The 15,104-nt window shown below is 45.6% G+C and overlaps 1 protein-coding gene across 2 annotated transcripts in view; it reads right to left on the bottom strand.

Annotated features, from left to right (window-relative positions):
• Positions 1-1,742: 1,742 nt before the first annotated feature.
• IL1RL2 (interleukin 1 receptor like 2) overlaps positions 1,743-15,104 on the bottom strand; it is a 29,491-nt gene continuing 16,129 nt past the window's right edge. For both annotated transcript variants that reach the window (XM_077133977.1, XM_077133978.1), the window contains exons 9-11: positions 12,546-12,689; positions 9,109-9,270; positions 1,743-7,193 (exon numbers count right to left, since the gene is read on the bottom strand). In XM_077133977.1, the coding sequence (XP_076990092.1) occupies positions 6,775-7,193; positions 9,109-9,270; positions 12,546-12,689 (725 nt within the window). In that variant the 3' untranslated portion in view covers positions 1,743-6,774. The remainder of the gene's footprint in view (positions 7,194-9,108; positions 9,271-12,545; positions 12,690-15,104) is intronic.

Below are 15,104 nucleotides of genomic sequence, written 5' to 3'. Positions count from 1 at the left end.
AGGTGCCATACCACTGAGTGCAGTCAAAGACCCATATGGGGCATTCCGTCTCCAGAAGCATTTATAAAAAACATTTTAATTATGAAATAGCATATATATTCAAAAAGCAGTACCTTTCAAAGGACATTGATTTCAGAGTTTGGTATGGGTTACAATTCCATAATTTCAGGTTTTTCCTTCTAGCTGCTTCAAGACACTGGAGACTAAAAAGAAATACAAATAATTATACTTGTATATTATCATCATATGGCTGTAATTTATCATCACAATTGACTATTTTTTGTGTGAAAACTAACATGTGTACAAAAGCAACAAATTTCAAAGCACACTGCAACAATTAGTAGTAGAACAGATTTCAGGGTTTCGTATGGGTTACAATTCCACAATTTAAGGTTTTAATTTTAACTGCTTTAAGATACTGGAGACTAAAAGAAAAACCAATGTAATGATTCTGCAATCATACTCATTTCAGCAGTCATACTCATTTGTGAAATCCTGTCTTCTCTTTTATAACTTCTCCTCCTCCTTTGATTCTTCTCCCTATCTTTAGGGGTATTTCAGCAATGCCAGTCTAACTTTTTCATGTTGAAAAGGGGTGTTGACAATCTGGGGTAGGGGGATGGGACTAGTTGATGCTCTTGGAGAGGCTGGTCTCTGAGTTTCAGGACTGATCTGGCCTAGGAACCATCTGGAGTTTGCAGGTTTCTGGCAAGTAATTTTTTTCAATTATTATTTTTATTGATATATATTATATATTCATATACCGTGTAATCATCCTGTGTACACTCAGTGTACAATCACTGTGTACACTCAGTGGCTCACAATATCATCATATGGCTGCACATTTATCATCACAATTGACTTTTTTTGTGAAAACTAACATATGTACAAAAGCAATAAATTTCAAAGCACACTGCAACAATTAGTAGTAGAACAGATTTCAGAGATTCGTATGGGTTATAATTCCACAATTTGAGGTTTTTACTTCTAGCTGCTTTAAGATACTGGAGACTAAAAGAAAAACCAATGTAATGATTTTGCAATCATACTCATTTGTTAAACCCGACCTTCTCTGTATAACTCCACCATCACCTTTGATCTTTCTCCCACTCTTTAGGGGTATTTGGGCTATGCCCATTCTAATTTTTTCATGTTGAAAAGGGCTATTGATAATATGGGATAATGGGATGGAACTAACAGATGCTTTGGAAAGGCTGGCCCCTCTGCATTTCAGGACTTATCTGGTCCAGGGACACATCTCAAGGTTGTAGGTTTCAGGCAAATTACCCTAGTGCCTGGAACCTTTGTAGAATCCCATATAATGCACTTGGGTATTCTTTAGAATTTTTTTTTTTTTTTTGGCATGGGTGGGCAGGCTCCAGGAATTGAATCTTGGTGCCCAGTATGGCAGGCAAGAACTCTGCCATTGACTACCGTTGCCCACCTGGCAGGAAAGGTTTTGGTTGGGGTTTGGCAAATTATGGTAGGTAGCAATGTCTAATTGAAGCATGCATAGGAGTGACCTCCCAAATAGCCTCTTGACTCTATTTGAACTCACAGCCATGGACACCTTATTTGTTACATTTCTTTTCCTCCTTTTGGTCAGGATGGCATTGTTGATCCCACGGTACCAGGGCCAGGTTCATCCCTGGGAGTCATCTCCCACACCGCCAGGGAGACTTTCACCCCTGGATATCTCATCCCACGTAGTGGGGAAGGCAACGATTTCACTTGCAGAGTTGGGCTTAGAGAGACTGAAGCCACATCTGAGCAACCAATGAGGTCCTCCGGAAGTAACTCTTGGGCATAACCAAGGGTAAGCTAAGCTTCTCTGCCACATACATAAACTTCACAAGAGCAAGCCTCAAAATCAAGGGCTTGCCCTAGTGACCTGGATGCCCCTAATATTTTACACAGTATTAGGGGGTTCCCTGGTGGTAAAGTTTAATAGTTCCATTTTTTTCTCCCATCCCTCAAGGGATTTTGCCAATACTTTTGGATTATCTGCTTAATAGACTCTAGGATGTGTCCAGGCATTACATTAAGCTATATAGGATCAAAGGCTCTTGTTTTTATTCTGGGCTCCCTGTGTTTGGATTGTTACATGATCTATCCCCAGGGGGATTTCTGCATGATTTTAAGAAGCTAGTAGAAAATGAGGATTTTCTAAAATGGTAAGATGCTGTGTTAGTTAGATTCAGTTGTCAACTTGGCCAGGTGAGCATACCTAATCTTGCTGCTGCGGACATAAGCCAACGGTACGTGAACCTCATCTGTTGCCAATTACATCTCCAGTCAGCTAGGAGGCGTATCTGCTGCAATGAGTGACATCTGACTTAATTGGCTGGTGCTTAAAAGAGAGAGCTCAATGTAGCACAGAGAAGCAGCTCAGCATTCCTCATCTCAGCACTAGTAGCTCAGCCCAGGCCTTTGGAGATGCAGAAAGAAGTCACCCCGGGGAAAGTTGTTGGAACCCAGGGGCCTGGAGAGAAGACCAGCAGAGACCATCCTGTGCCTCCCACGTAAGAAAGAACCTCAGTGGAAAGTTAGCTGCCTTTCCTCTGAAGAACCAACAAAATAAATCCCCTTTTATTAAAAGCCATTCCGTCTCTGGTGTGTTGCATTCCGGCAGCTAGCAAACTAGAACACTCACCCAACATGATGAACACTGGGTCTCAACATTCAACCTGGAAACGATGAGATGGCACCTTTTAGAAACACAAGCAACAGGTTGTCTAAGGCAAGAATCCCTACTAGAGAATTCCCTTCTCTAGTCCCCCACTGATGAGCTTAACAAGGGATGCCAACCTCCTGGAAACTGCAGTCATAATTTTGTTTGTATGTACATTTTTCTGGGGAGATATCCTTGGCTTTCATTAAATTATCTGAGGGGGCCACAGTTACGAAGGGCAGGACCTACCGCCATGAGACAAGACTTCTTGATCTTTTCAAAATAGGGTGGCTCTATTTTCCAAATCCCCAGGCAAAACATACGGTCTGGCCACTGAAGAGCATATTCCAGCCTGGGAACATGGGCACAGAGCTCAAACTCAGGAAGTGGTGGGACCCCCGAGGAAAGGAGCTTCTGGTATAGGACATAAAATATACTTACATAAAATAAAATTAAACAATGCTGTTATAACTAAAGTTATTATATCACTAGTAAATCCTTATAAACTTTTAAACAAAAAGAAACGTGAGACATATTGGAGGGAAATTACTTTTTACTTAAAAACAAGTTTCCAACTAAAGAATCCACCCATCGTTCTTACCTCTCATAAGTGATTGATTTTCAGTTAATATATTTTCTTTTGATGGGCTAGCTTTTCTGACAGTCTCCACTGGCTTCCTGTGAGAGTGGTCATTCATTTAGAAATGGTTATTAACTGAAAAAAAAGCGTGTCTTCCCAAATGCACATGGCATGCCAGGACCTCCTTTTGGTAGTCCGGAGCTGTTATATATCCCAGAAGAAGGCACGCTCTTTTACTCCATTCCTGTGGGGGCAGACCTATTGCGGGTGGGACCTTTCGATTAGTTTTTTAATTGAGATGGGACCCCGCCCATTTAAGGTAGGTCTTAATCCTTCATCGGAGCCCTTTATGAGAGGATAAAAGACAGAAACACAGAGAAAGCTTGGAGAGAAAAGTGCCTCCCGGAGCAGCAAGCCAGGATCCACAGAAGCTGAGAAAGCGCTGAACCAGGAGCTGAAAGCAGTGAACCCTAGGAGTGAAACATCAGCAGGCCCACGTCCCAAGCCTTCCCAAGTGATGAAGGAACCCCAGATGTTATCAGCCTTTCTTCACAGAAGGTATCGTCCTCTTGATGCTTTAATTGGAACACTTGCATGGCCTTATAACTAAATTTGGAAACTAATAAATCCCTTTTGTAAAAGCCAACCCATTTCTGGTACATTGCATTCTGGCAGCTTTAGCAAACCCAAATATCCTTAGAAAGCACCACTCCCAAGTGTCTCTGACCCTCTGAAGTTAGATTACCCTTACACTCGGTCTGCCTCTGCTCCCCTTCATTCTCTGGAGGGGAATGACTGGGAAAGACAGGAGGAAACCTGGTCATGAGCCAGTGACCACACACCCATTGTATCCCCAGATTTTACTGCATGAACTTCAATCAAATAGTCAAAGCCATCAGTCAGTCACATCCTCTGCAGAGCTGTTGCCTTTCTTAGCCTTTCAATCATGTGCCAGGCAGTGTAGTATGTGTTTTTCATAAAACAAGGCTAAGGTAAAGTACCACTGAGCCTGCCTACAACCACAGAGGCTTTCCCAGCACTGTGGACAATCTCAGGAATTAACCCAAAAGAAGAAAAGACTGCTGGAGGGAGGGGGGAATGGAATGAGGAACATATTAATGATCTCTTCCTTTTAGGTGCAACATGAAAAGCGGCTTATTTTACATAAACTCATGAATCCTCTATAAAGAATTAGAATTCTCACGTTAGAGAGATAAGCTAGGATGCAAAGACAGCACAAATATCCGATTCCAAGGACGCGAATGAGCTCATCATTTTGAGTAGTGTCCCCTGCGCCCGTGGGAAAATAGGGGCTTTGTCTTCTGCTCACTGGAGCCCTCAAGTGAGAAGGGGGAGAAAAAAGAAAGAAAGGAGGGAGGCAGGGGCTAGGCAAGAGTAATGAATAATTAAACTAAAGCAAGTATTAATGAAATCCAAAGTGACTCAATGTTGAGTCAGCACCTCAGTACAGATAAACAAATGTGAAATACTAGGTCACCTTAGAACATCAATTCTTGAGAACGGTGTTGTGGGTCAAATGGTAAACCCTGAAAAGATCTGCTCAAGTCCTAAGTCTCTGCTGCCCGTGAAGGTCACCTTATTTGGAAATAGAGTCTTCTCGGACGTCATTAGTTAACATGCTGGCTTGGGGTGGACCCTAATCCAAGGGTTGATGTCCTTTTAAGAAGACGGAAATTTGGGCACAGACAGACACCCAGGACGAACACCACGTAGGGTGGAGGCACAGATTGGAGCGAGGCGTCCACACGTCCAGGAAGAACCTGGATGGCGGGCAAGCACCAGAAGCCTGGAAGAAGCAAGGACGGCTCCTCCTCCGGAGCCTTCAGAGAGAGCCTGGCACTGCGGAGCCCTCGATCTCAGACTTCTGGCCTCCTCGACTGTGAGAGGACATGTTTCTGTGGTGTTAAGCCATGCATTGTTGTGGTACTTTGTTACTTCAGCCCTAGGAAATTAATACAACTGCAGTGAGCTTCTGATCACCTGAGAGTCCACCAGAAACCTTCACACCATCTTCACCTGTCAACAAAGGACACACACCTGCAGAATCCTGTTCCCTCCCAACCGGCCCTCCCTGCCCCTCCCTCTACTCCCGAGCCATGGTCTCCCCACTCCCCACTCTGTTCCCCTCCTGGGCCCTGGGCCCCTGCCCTCATTTCCCGTCCTGTGTGCTGACCCCCTTCCAGCCCTCACTGGCTCCCTGTGAAGGCCACTTTCAAAGCTCAGCATCAGTCCTAGAATGACAGGGTTGGACTATATCTAGTTTCCCAAGCTAGGGTTTTTGAAGTTGGTAATGAAGGTTTACAACAAAGTTATGGTATCAAGAGAACTCTGTGATTTGTTAAATCATAAAATGACCTGGAAGAGAGCACGGTGGCTAATTGAAAGACCACGTTCCTTTACTTGGGCTGGAATTACAACACCTCAGTGTGGTAACTGCACAAGCTGTTCAGAACTCTGGTTCAGACAGATGTCTAAAATGAAAAATACATGAATTATTACTGATTTCAGTTTGACATATAAAGTTTTGCAAAGCCTGAGTCTTGCCAGGAATAGGTTCAAATGGCAATGGCGATGGCATCACAGCTGGTCACCAGTGGACCAGGTGGCCATTGAGTCAGCTCCAATTCTGACGATCAAGTCTGTGGCCACAGCCATTTGCACCAGAAAAGTGGACCCTTCTAAGCAGGCAGGGCCCCATGGACACAGGCCAGCCATGGAGAAGCCCACTGACAACTCCCAAGCTTCCATCTCAGGCCTCATAGAGCCATACCAAGCTCCAGATGCTTCTGACATCTGAACTGCCATGTCTACAACCTTCCAGGTCCCAGCCCCAAGGGTCTTTGCTCATTAAGGTCAAGGTTAATTTCTACTCCCTTATCCGGTGGCTGCTGGTGCGCGTTGTTGAGTCTGTAATTGAACAAGGGCTTCCTGGAGAACTGTCTTGGTTTCCTATGGTTGTTGGAACGATCAGGTGGCTTAAGGCAAAAGAAATGTGTTGTCTCATGGCTCTGGGGGCCAGAGATCTGAAATCAAAGGGTTGGCAGGGCTATGGTGTATCTAAAAACTGGAGAAGACAATCCTCCCTCCCTTTATCTACCTTTTGTTTGCCAGCAATCGTGGGCATTCCTTGGCTTGTTGACAAATCAATCCAATCACAAGGTCTTCTTTCTACGTCTCTCCTCCATTTCTTATAAGGACAACAGTCACAATGGATTAGGGTCCACCCCAGTTTAGTTTGAATACATTTGCAAACACCCTATTTCCCAATAAGATCACATTCCCAGGTCCTGGCAGTCAGCACTTGAACGTATCTTTTTGGAGGGCACAATACAAATTCTAAACCTCACTTCCCTAAAGAAGTAGTTCTAATTGAACGGAATAAAAACAAACAAACAAAAATAGACCCTCTCATCAGTATACAATAGCGTGCTTAGAGGCAGACAGCCCAAATGAAATGCATCTTTGTCCAACTCTAAGCCACCACGTGGCAGCAAACTGTCCATCACTGGGTGATGAGTCCTGTGTTGACCTCCCGCCTGTCCGTTGTGTGGTTGCAGGATGTGTGCGTAAGCAGCTGCACTGAAGAAGAGGGTGGACACCTTTTGGGTGGCATGTGATATCTCACTTTCTTCCAGAACTTGGTCTTTGCAGACTGTGATTCCTCTGTGAAGTCCCCACCCCACTGGATGGCTCCATGCTTCTGTTTGATGTACTTAACGGACTCGGGCATGTTTGTATAATCCTCAATTCTCTCCAGTTCAATCAAAATGACCTTTGTTCCGTCCTGGATGAGGGCGTTGTATAAAGCGATTTGTTCTTCTGACATGTTCTTTAACAGAGCAAAGCCCTGCGACTCGGGTACCACAATCATTATCAGCCTCCTGCAAAGCCTCATGTTTTCATCAATAACATTGGCCACAGCTAAAAAAGCAAAGAAAAGATTCAGAACACCTCTTGATTAAAGCACACTGGATCTTTTTTTTTTTTTTTTTTGGAGGAAGGGAAGGAAAGACAGAGAAGGAAGGAAGGATAGAAGGAAGGAAGGGAGGAAGAAAGGGAAACATTTTTTAAACATTTTCTTGTTTTATTATATTTTGTTTGTTTGTTTGTTTTTTACATGGGCTGGGGCCGGGAATCGAACCGGGGTCCTCCGGCACGGCAGGCAAGCACTCTTGCCCGCTGAGCCACCGCGGCCCGCCCCCACACTGGATCTTAATGCTATAGAGAATATTAGAAATTGGTACCGGAAAGAGAAAATGGACTTTAAAATAAATATAATTAGTCAGAAATGGATTAACAAAAATTTTAACAGTTTTCTTCTCCTCTGTGAAGCCTTCCTCACTTCCCCCTGAAGAATTAGTCGTCTGCGTTCATGAATCACATTTTATTGAAGTTACTTATTTGCCTGTCACTTTCTCTGGCCACACGCTCTACCCACAGACTGCGAACTGCTTAGAGAAAAAGATCTGGTCATGACTAAATTTGTTTTCCCAGAATAGCTGAAGGTCTGGCATATATTGGGTGATGAACACATTAAAAAAAAATAGATTTAGGAAAGATAGGAAAAATACAGTTGGTTCAAATGTGTTACTCTTGTATTTGTTGCACTCTAAGGCTTAATAGCTAAAGTGACCAGGACTTACAGAACTAATCTAGATCCCAAATAATACTCCCTAATGATTTGACTATCTGGCTATAGAAAGTCTATTCTGCCTGCAGTTGTCTCCTGTGAAATATAAGAATACGCTGTATTCTCCCCAAAGATCCTTTTCTGTTTGATTAATTTTTATTTTTTTAAAACATTAAAAAATTGAGCACATAGTAGATGCTCAATAAATGTTAGTTGAGTGAATGAATGACTGTCAATATGCTTAGGAAATGAGGACTCTTCCACGTGTTCGTGACAAGCACAGGATGAGATTTTCATTTCCTCACAGAGGGTGATTCACAATTTGAAACGGTGTGAACGTCTCTCCACAGAGACGTCTCCACAGAGAGACGTTCTCTGTTTTAAAAAATTGACAGAGAACGAGCAGCTAGAGAGCCAAAGTACTTAGAAACCTTTTAGAGTGGCCTGAAATGGGCCTGAAATAGGCCACTACCTGACGCTGTGAGGTAGTTATCTTGATTTCCTTGTACTGGAGAAAATTGTTTATTTCAGATTTCAGCCATTTTACTGTAAAGGTTTCAATGAAAGGGAACATATAGGACAAGAGTGAAACTTCCCTTTGCCAAGTGTCTAGAATGTGCTAAGCCCCTTAATGGTCCCTTCTCAGGTTCCATCTCATTGAATTCTCTCAGCTGGGTCAGGAAAGCGTTATTCTCGCCCATTTACAGATGAGCCAACTGAGGTTCAGAGATGTTAATTGAAACTGAACTCCTAATAAGTGAGAGGAGTGAATAAGGAACTCACACCCTTATTCACTGGGTAGAGTCAAAGGATATAAAATTAGCTTTAAACCTGAGCTGATTTACATATTCAAACTGACTGCAAACACCCAACAGTTAGTCTCCACGACATGAGGGCAAATGGCCACTCACCTACTTTCAGTCCCTGGGACGAGGTTATGCCATTAACCACCCACTCTGGAGAGTGGGGTATCCTGTCCTTACTCAAAAGTGAGAGTCACATTATTTCAGCCAGGAGCCCAACATCACATCCTGCTGCAGGAATGAGTCTGGTGGAGGAAGAAGAGAGCCTGGCCCTCTGCTCTCTGGGGGAGGCTGGCCCCGCCTGGCCTCCAGGTGAGTCCCCGCCATTTGCAAAGGGAAGCGAGGGGAGTGGTTACTTTCCTTCGGACTCATCTGTTGTTTTTATACGTCACTCAGAACATACCTTGTCCCGGAAAGTCGTCCCTCCCCAGTATGAATAACTTGTAGCCACACTGCCTCTCCAGCACCTCTGGCAGGATCTTCAACACGAGCGTGTCCATATCGTGACTCTGGCTTTCTCTCGGGAGTTTAGGGTACAAGACATACGCATCGTACACCTTCATGTCTGGAAAGGAAATGGATAAGCTCAGAGAAGTGTTCTTTTCTTTTAACCAAGTGAAAACCAGAGCTGCTACCTTTATGTCCTTTTGGCTGGAGTTCAGTGAATCCAAAGAACCCGGCTGTGGCTGCCTTGGGGGAAGGTATCTCATCCTCCCAAGTGCACCCGGGAGGGCGCTGAGCTCATTCCATCACACAAGAAGGAAACTGATTAAAAACCCAGCAACTCTGGCTTGGTGAAGCATATCCTGTGTTTTGATGGCACTGCATGTCCCGTGTTTCTAAGTAAGGCACGTGAGGATAAGGGGTTCCCTGCCCTCCAGACCCAGGAGCAGAAGACATGTGAGTAGGCAGAGCATCTCACATCTTTCAAAAACTCACTTTTTCACGAAGCCTATGCTTTAACCCTGATTAAACCATGTCAGTGGTAAAAATCAGACAGTTTGGGCTTCATGGCAGTGTTTTTTCTGGATGGCGCGAGGTGGGGTGCCTTAGCTCCAACCCGCATAGAAGATGTTTGAAGAAAAGCCACATAAAACGTGCTATCGCCTTTACTGTAGGAGCACTGTCAGGACAGGTTCATTACTTTGCACCCTTTTAAAGAGTCTCCCGAAATCTTTCCCTTAGAAATCAGCCTCAGGGAAAGCCACATTCTCTCATGAGCAATTGAAAGGGTTTTACACAATGTATTCGATGAATCTCTTGATTGTCTTTGCTTGATCTTCTAAAAGCAAGCTCATCTTTCAAAACTGTCTCAAGACTTGAAATGAACTCTATCCCTGGCTGTCTTTGATCGTTCTACCTTCTGTTTCTCTTTGCCTAGTTCCCTTCCCTGTGTTCTCTGTTTGTTTTCTAATCCTTCTGCTTTCCATGTACAGCCCCCTCGACCTATTTGGAATAAGAGGAGGAAACACACAAATCTCTCTAGTAGATCCAAAAACTTATCCTGATGTTGTTGTATACAAACTTGCCCCACAGGAGAATTCCTAAAATAGTTGTGGCTTAATAGGGCCACAAGAACTTGCTGACTTTGGCAAGACCTATCAGTGACTGGTAATCCTATGAACTACGTAAATGTATTAACAGGATTATAAAATGTGACTAATCAGGTCGGAGAAAACAGGGTACATTCAAGGGCACACTTCCCCTCTCTTTCACTTGTACTTTTCCCACCTATTTCTCAGTCTAATCCCACACACCACACAGAAGATCCTAAAGGGAAGCCAAACTGTAACTAGAACCTGGCAGCTGTCTTCCTCTTCTCACCAGCACAGTGTAAAAGCCATTTGTTCCCGGCAAAGCTCAGAGGGGAGTTAGAGAACAGGTCTCATGGACGGAGCTGTAGAGAGTTAGCCACAGAAGACACACTTTCTTTTCTGAATTTAAAAGCAAACAACAAAACAGGAAAGGACACTGGCTGTCAGCTCAGCTCTCCAGACCCTCTCCCCATGCAATGGATTTGGTGGGTCTCTCTCAGCTGCCTCAGCTGCTCAGATCTCTATGTTCTGAGTGAGTCACTCATCCTTTTTCTCTTTTCCTGCTACACTTGGCCTTACTCACAGCAGCTCCCACACGCACTGGGCACAGCCCGAGCCCCAGCGGCGCTGAGACTCCTTGGGAGTCAGCGTGAGTCAGGGAAGGCGTGCCGCAGAGCCATCGCAGCCCGTGCACCCGCTCTTCCTCCAGCAGGAAGTGGTCAAACCACTCACATTCTTGCATGGGAAAAAGCATAAGTGATGGATGGACTGAACTCTCTCCTTTCAGCCAACTGGAATCAAACAGACAGACAGAAGGACAGGCAAGCTAGAAAAAAGACAAACCCTCATGTCTAATGGGCTGTCTGTAACACGAGAAACCCTTGCTTTCTACAACTGAATTTTCTCATCCAAACAGAGATCATTGCTTTCTACATCAGCCGAGGGTTGCTAATATTGAGTCCTGAAATTCAAGTTGGAATATAAGTTCATCTTTGGACATCTACTTTTATAAAACTTGTGAACAACAATCTGTATTGTGTTTTTATGTGCGAAAGAGGCCCTGAGTGTTAACGAATGCTCTTCTATGTATTAAGAACTGCTCAGTACACTTGCTTGGACACACAGTCCCCCCGCCCCTCCCCCTCCCTTACCCATCCCCCACCCATCCCTTCCCACCCCCCACCTCCCACTTTCATGCCCTTGTCAGCCGTGCAAGTCTCTGCACCTGAAAGTTATAACTTTGTGCATCTCTACCCATGCCAGTTACACAGACTTCTCACTGCCATGTATTGTTTTTCCATCCAATTAGGGGAAATTAAAACAGATGTACTATATTTTTAAAGGCCTTAGTAGGTCACATCCATTCCCAGGTAAAAAGAAAATATCACAAAGAGTTCATCCGCCACGGTGGGACACCCCTGTTTTATAGCATTTGAGGTGGCAGCACATAGCAGCGTCACAAACCAGAGATTTCAGAGCAATTTGCTTCTTGTTTTGTTTTGGTTTGGTTTTTTGCATGGGCAGGCACCAGGAATCGAACCCATGTCTCTGGCATGGCAGGCGAGAACTCTGCCTGCTGAGCCCCTGTGGCCCACCCAGCAATTTGTCTTGACCTCCAAAAAAGCAATGGAGTCCCACCTCTGCCACAGGTCCCTGCTTGGTGCTTTCCTGTGTTTAGCTCGCTTACTCCCCACAACACTTTATAAAGGTTGGCTTTCACCATTTCCATTTTTTCCTTAACAGCTGGGCTACAAAAGAAAATGAAACACCTGTCCAAGATCACACAATGAGCAAGTGGAGAACTCAGGTTCAAATGGAAGTCTGTCTCTCGCCAAGACTGAACTTTGGAGACTTTGTCCCCACGGCTTGAGCATTTCAGGCTATACGCTTTTCATGCCCCAAGTCCAGTGCCAGCAGGAGAGGCCACCCCAACCAGCTGGCCTGTCTCTGTAATGTGACGTCTGCTCAGGCTTCTACTGCAAAGGAAATGCATTATGGTGGATGGAGACACTTTGCTTTGGGAGAAATTTTCTTTTGCGAACACCGACGGATATAAAAACCTCTCTAAAATGGATGCAGTAGGATCTGGAAGATGATTTTCAGCTGCTTAACCAAAATGTACTCAGTGCTAATACCATGCAAGCCTTATTTAAGGGAACGGTGCTGATGGTCATGGATAAATCCTTTCTCTGGAGCTTCAGAAGTTCCAGGGAGACTGCTTCCTTTACATTTGCCATTAAGTATGAAAAGCCAATACGGCAGCGTGTAGTGAAAATGGTCACACGGGCGAGTGACCCCCATTTACCTTGGACGGTCCCAGTAGAAGGGAAGGCGCTTCGATACCAAAGTACAATGTCAATCTTAAAAGTGCTGCAGATGAGTACAGCAGACACTGCGACGCCTGTCAAGGCGATGAAACCGCCTATCAAGTAAGATCGAAAATCTGGAGCTATAGATGCAGGGGTCAAAAAAAAAACAGAGAGAGAGAGAGTCAATGATGTCCTTTACAATACAAATCAGATTACAAGTGCCAAATGGAAATGTATTAGATGTCCAAGTGCTGAGGGTACTGCCTAAATATGCCTTTATACTCAAATAATAGGCATATGAAGTAGAATAATCTGCTCTGGATAGAGGATTTAAGGAGCGCGTGCTGGGCTCACAGGCACCAGGGAGAGGAAGGTTCTGTAGGGTCCCTGCTGTGGGTGCTAGACGCGACGTGGCGCCCAGTCGAACCACAATTGCTTTTGAACTGCACATGGCCCGGCGCTGCTGCACAGCCGCTGGGCGCTCGCAGGGCGGGCACGGAGTGGGTTTCATTTGAAAAGTTTCCCAGGCGACTGTCCCATGTTCTCAATTAATAACCACTTATTAATTGAGTGGTTTCCCGGTCACTCCAAACCGAGCGCTCGGGCTCCTGGTGTGAGGAAGGGGCTCCCGGTGGTGTCCCCTCCAGGCCACCTCTGCCCCGCAGGGCTGGCAGGGAGCCTGTCCCCCCTCCCGGAGGGACCCTGCGGGGAGGGTGTGGCCGTGTCGGTTCGCTCTCCGCCCTCCCCCAACCCCAAGCCCCACGCCTCCCCCAAAAGGAGCTGCTGGGGAGGAGGAGACCAGAAAAGAGGAAGGAGGCGAGAAGAGAAGCGCCCACGCCCGCCCCATCTCACCACCCACCAGAAAGGCCACTTCCCTCCTGGGCCTTTCCTCCTCCTCCCCTCCCCACGAGAAGGGGGAGGGAGGGGGCTGGGGGGGTTCTCTTTTCTCTGCCCCCCCCCACGACACCTTCATTTTGTAAACTGTTCACGGAAGAGTGCAGCGCGGGCGCTCAGGTCGCCAGGCCAGGCCGTAAGCACACGGAGACCCACGACTTCCGTCTCTCCGTCGCCTGCCTTTAAAACCACAGGACGGAAAACACACCTGGGGCTTCAACCTATCAGTCCAGAGATGGAGACTCAGGGTTTTCCCTTTCCTCGATGTAGGCGGTAGTTTCAGGGGCTTTGCTATAGAATTATTTGCCGTAGGCTATGCATTTCTGTGGATCCCTTTCTCTTCACCCCCTTTATATATATATATATATATATATATATATACCCAACCGATTCTCACACCAGCCCTGGGAGGGAAGAGCTGTCACCATCCTCATTTGACGGAAACTTGGACACAGAGAGGTCAAGGAACAGGCCTGTGCTCACACAGCTGCCGAAACGGGCGCACCAGGCTGAGAATGAGGCCGCCAGGTCCGGAAGTCCCCGCTGTCACCACTGCACGGTCTCCTCGCTGGCGGCACGTGGGGGAGAATCCATGGGACCCGGCAGCCACTGGGTGCCAGGCGTGACGGGAGGGAGGGAGGCAGCAGGAGGGTAAGGGGAGCTCGAGAGGATGGACGTGCCCGGACCTCCTGTCGTGCGGGCAGTGGGAGGTGCAGGCCCGCCACTGCACGAGGGAGAAGGGAGAAGATGGTGGGCGACGCGGAACACGCTCATCTCTGCAAAGGGAGGTGACGCCCGCTCACCACCACAGGAGCCTGGCAGGGGCAGGTGCATTCACTAGCTCCAGCCAGCAACCCTGGGCCGATGTTTGTGTGGAGCTTAGAAAAATATTTCTTAGCTGAGATGCAGGCAAACATGGGTTTAACTTATCATTAAGGATTGCTGGCAAACTCAAGTTCTCTGTTCTTGCACACAGCCAACCAAAAAAAAAAAAAACCACAAAAATTTAAAAAAGATAATAATAGACTCAAGAAAACAAAAGATATCTTGGTAAGTAAGCCCCACTTCAGTACTTATGAGGCGCTTTACACACTTTCCCTGGTATGTCATGAATTTAAAGTTCGTTCCCCAAAGTTATAGTTTCACCCTTGACTATCTGTCCCTGGCTTTGTTAACTCCAGTGCATAACCAATAAGCTCTGCACAGTGTTGGGTGCAATTTATGCAACACCCGGAGTTTAAAGCCCTCTTCCTTTAAGTATCAGAATTTAGCCTCTATAGATAATTTTACAAAATTTGCATGATAAAAATAACTGTAAACATCCAATATGCATGTCAGATTATCTATAATAAACTGAAAGCTAGAAGTCACAAGCAAATGACTCTGCAAGTTGAACAGCAGGTTTCATAAAGGAAACTTCGTCTTCTAGGATTTTGAGGCATGAAATCTCATGGTATATTAATATGGCATTTTCAAGGCAAACGAATATAAAATCCCAGCCCCACTCTGAGTACCTTATCAGGCACGGCATCGGTTTTTCAGTGGATTTCGTGTTTCGTTTCTCTAGTTAACACTACCCTGTGGCTTTCCGTCAGGTGTAAGGTCTGTCCTCTTTCCTATGTTTCCTCACCATCGTTTTGGGCCTGTGAGCAGAATGTAGG

The sequence above is a fragment of the Tamandua tetradactyla genome, chromosome 17, assembly GCF_023851605.1.
Source record: "Tamandua tetradactyla isolate mTamTet1 chromosome 17, mTamTet1.pri, whole genome shotgun sequence".
Lineage (NCBI taxonomy): Eukaryota > Metazoa > Chordata > Mammalia > Pilosa > Myrmecophagidae > Tamandua > Tamandua tetradactyla.
Note: the sequence above shows the minus strand (reverse complement) of the source record. Positions and strands in the feature narration are given on the sequence as shown.